At 36.9% G+C, this 3,393-nt stretch overlaps 1 protein-coding gene across 1 annotated transcript; it reads left to right on the forward strand.

The window, feature by feature from the left end:
* Positions 1–287: 287 nt before the first annotated feature.
* On the forward strand, positions 288–3,115 carry LOC105460405 (ectopic P granules protein 5 homolog). The gene is made up of 4 exons (XM_011706849.1): positions 288–840; positions 1,121–1,363; positions 1,472–2,215; positions 2,540–3,115. The coding sequence occupies exons 1-4, from the start codon at positions 823–825 to the stop codon at positions 2,978–2,980; spliced, it is 1,446 nt and encodes a 481-aa protein (XP_011705151.1). The 5' UTR covers positions 288–822; the 3' UTR covers positions 2,981–3,115.
* The last annotated feature ends 278 nt before the right edge of the window (positions 3,116–3,393 follow it).

Here is a 3,393-nt window from a genome sequence, read left to right on the forward strand (position 1 = left end):
TTCCGTTACAGTTAAAGTCCGCGACGTTTATAAGTTAGTGGAACAAGAAAACTGCGGTCGATGTGTGCGAGCGTTGCGGGCGCTAAGTGGAACGTACCCTATATATGTCGTTGGGTATCACCCACTACTAACCAGAAACTTTCTATTAAATTATCTTAATTTCTACAATGCATTTAAAGAATGATGTACTAAACTGATACACTATGCATTAATATGATTAATTAAATGCATATATCATGTATAAGTTTATATGCATCGTCGAAATTAAGAAAATTTAATAGAAAGTTACTAGTTAGTACGCGTATCAAATGCTCGGTGTAAACTAGGCCAGTGATGGTCATATGTTTTTAATCGAAAGACATCTAAGTATATAAGGATCTATGACTATATTGGACCATAATGTAAATACATCATGTATTGGACGGACACAAAATATTGTAAATCATCGAAATCTACATAAACGTCATAAACTCCATAAAACATCATTGAAACCGTGGTATGTACTAAGATTCTATTAAAGAATCTGAAATCCAAAGGCGAAGAAGAAGAAACGTCATAACGCCTTGCTGCCTTATCAGCAAATGACTAAAACAACTAATGACAATATCGAAGATGATAAATGTGTTTGACATTACCTCGAACGCTCCAGACGCTATAATTTTCTTCGCTGCATCTGGCTGCCTTTGTCACACCTCAACATGTTGCAAACAATTTCTTTAGAGCCTTTGCAAAGTTTTCTAAGATTATCGGATAATACTCAGTGATCTACATATGTTGATTGATATTGATTGATAAATCCAGTTACTTGGCAGTCTATGCGTCATGGAGAAACAGAGACAGGTAAAACAAATACGCTATTTGTATTACTTTCTTTTTTTTTTCATTATAACGTAAGATTGTAACAATTATTGTACTTTAATTACGTATTACATTTATTTATGTGATACATGTATTAATTTTTTATCATTTATATATATCTCTATGTTATATATTTAATATATATTATACATATTTATTTGCTTGAATAATAAATTTTTTAATAGTAAACAGAGTTAATAATGATACTTCAGATTGAATTATAATGTAACTTTAAAGTTATTAACATTTTTGTTTCTCTTAGAAGAAGAAACGGGATAAATCACGTCATTCGACCCTGGCACACCGGATACCGGATGCTCCTACGCTAGAAGAGTTTGAGTGCCTGCTTGGGGAATCACCCACGAATTATCCAAAAGGTGAAGCTGTAGAAGACATAGAAAGTGAATTGCATTCGGCTGCTATTGATACGGAAATTTATGAGAAACAAGCTGCCGAGAGAGCAGCCTATGAGAAAAAATGTAGTCAGCAAGTTGAATCACACAAGGTACTCGAATCAGTAGTGAAATACTCTATATTTATTAACGTATGTAGAAAATGTTTCTAAGAAATGAGAGATGAAGTTATATGTAGTATTAATATATACATTTTTCAGTTATTGTTAGCGGAAGATTCTTATGATGAAGTTGACACTGTCCAACCTTGCTTGGTCTCTGAGAACACTTTGGACGATCAAATGGAGCAGGTGCAAGAAGACGTTTCCACAATTCAGCTGATAGACATATCATCGACTATCTCAGGGGAACTCAGTCAAACAGTCCAGGAGACCAAGGATGTAACAAAGGCTCCGTGTCAGAAGATCTTGTCAAAGCAGACAGAGGTTTTGGAAGTTAAAAAAGAAATGGCTAATGTGTTCAAAGATGTCAGGCCATTTACGGAACATCAACTGGCGTCCTTATATCACAATCAGGAGTTGGCCTTAGTAGATGCCTTTGTGACCGAGTTTACGGAAACACAATTGAGATGCGCGCCGCTGAGACAGCAGCACAGGCTGCACGAGCTACTGATGAGCTATCTCAGGGTGCGAAATCACTTGATTGCAAATTCCTACGAGTTGGAGCGTTTGAAGAAGAGCTGCCGAGAGACGCAAAAACAACTTTGGTGTTTGGAGAAGACGTCGGAGACGGAGAATGGCGAGTGCCAAGATGGCAATCCCGTCACTGCCACTCACGAATATTCGGTCGCACATTTCAATCAGCAAGCTCTAGTAGCGCTTTCCAGGACACTGTCCGCCATTAAAGATACATTACACGACAGCCAGGCGTTGTACTGCTATGAGGCAGAGTCTCTGCGTCTGCAAATTGAGCACTACGTACAGAGAGTCGCTAGGAGTTTTAACGTGAGTTGTCTTCCATTGAAAGAAGTTAAATCAGAATGTCAGATGTCTAAAAATTTATTTAAAGTTAAGAAGATTTCTGAGATTTCTTGAGCTAAATCAATTTAAAAAAATATTAAACTACAAGTTCTCTCCCCCCCCCCTCCACCCTTCCTTTCCCTCCCTCGCTTTCTTTTCTTCCCTCTCTCTCTCTCTCTCTCTCTCTCTCTCTCTCTCTCTCTCCTCCATGCATCACATGCATGGAGATTCAATAATCTTACATCTATACCTCACATTGATTTTTCATAAAGCTCAAAATTTATTTAAATCTTTTTCTTCTACTTTTAGGAGTTTGCTAATCTTTCGCAAACAGCCTCAGCAAATCTCTTACCAGAGCAATTACCATCTCAGACAGCCCCGCAACTGATCGAGCTCAGAATGTGCATAACTGTCCTATTCAACTTCCAACGTCGAGTTCTCAAGGATGGTAAATTCGTTACGGATACCAGAGAGTGGTTGTCAAAGCTGGTGGCGGTGCTCTTAAGGGTTGCAACCTGGCAGGATCATTTGTTCCTACTGAATCATATACTGCGATGTCCTGGCGGCGTGATGAATTGGGCCAAGTCCTTCGTACAAGTTCCAGTGCCGCCAAAAATCCTAGGATTGAGTTCCTCGCCATTTAATGACGCGTACCTTGATCATATGATTGCCACTCTCGCAGTGATCCTGCTGCCGATCAAGGATCGAGATAAATTCTTGGAGCAGGTAAAATTAAATATTAAACATTAACCGTTTTAAGAGAAATTAAGAGAGTGTCCAGCGATCTTTGAATGTCCTTGAATCCTGGAATTATTATGGAATTTAATGTGCCCTGGAAAATTCCTGGAAAACTCTTGGAATTTCAGAATTGACCTTGAATTTTTGTCATTCTTTTATTCTTAAAAAAAAAATTGGATTGTAAAAAAAGAAAAATATTTCTTGCGCGTGTGCAAGAATTATGTCAATAATATCGGTAACGTTTTTTTTTTCTTTTGAAAAAGTTTACAGTTGTATATGTTCCTTAAAGATGCAATAAGGCAAGCAATTTGTAAAGCAATAAATAATATTGTTCTAAATTTGTTTACATTTTAATTGATTTGTCATATAGAATTCTATTTTATGAGTACAAAACATATAATATTGTGCAAATTAATAAAAATTAA

Source organism: Wasmannia auropunctata, unplaced genomic scaffold, assembly GCF_000956235.1.
Source record: "Wasmannia auropunctata unplaced genomic scaffold, wasmannia.A_1.0 LD322637.1, whole genome shotgun sequence".
NCBI classification, from domain to species: Eukaryota; Metazoa; Arthropoda; class Insecta; order Hymenoptera; family Formicidae; genus Wasmannia; species Wasmannia auropunctata.

Coding starts and splice junctions, on each gene's coding strand:
- LOC105460405 (XM_011706849.1), top strand. Junction 1,364..1,471: donor AGCAAGTTGAATCACACAAG/GTACTCGAATCA, acceptor TACATTTTTCAG/TTATTGTTAGCGGAAGATTC. Junction 2,216..2,539: donor GAGTCGCTAGGAGTTTTAAC/GTGAGTTGTCTT, acceptor TTCTACTTTTAG/GAGTTTGCTAATCTTTCGCA.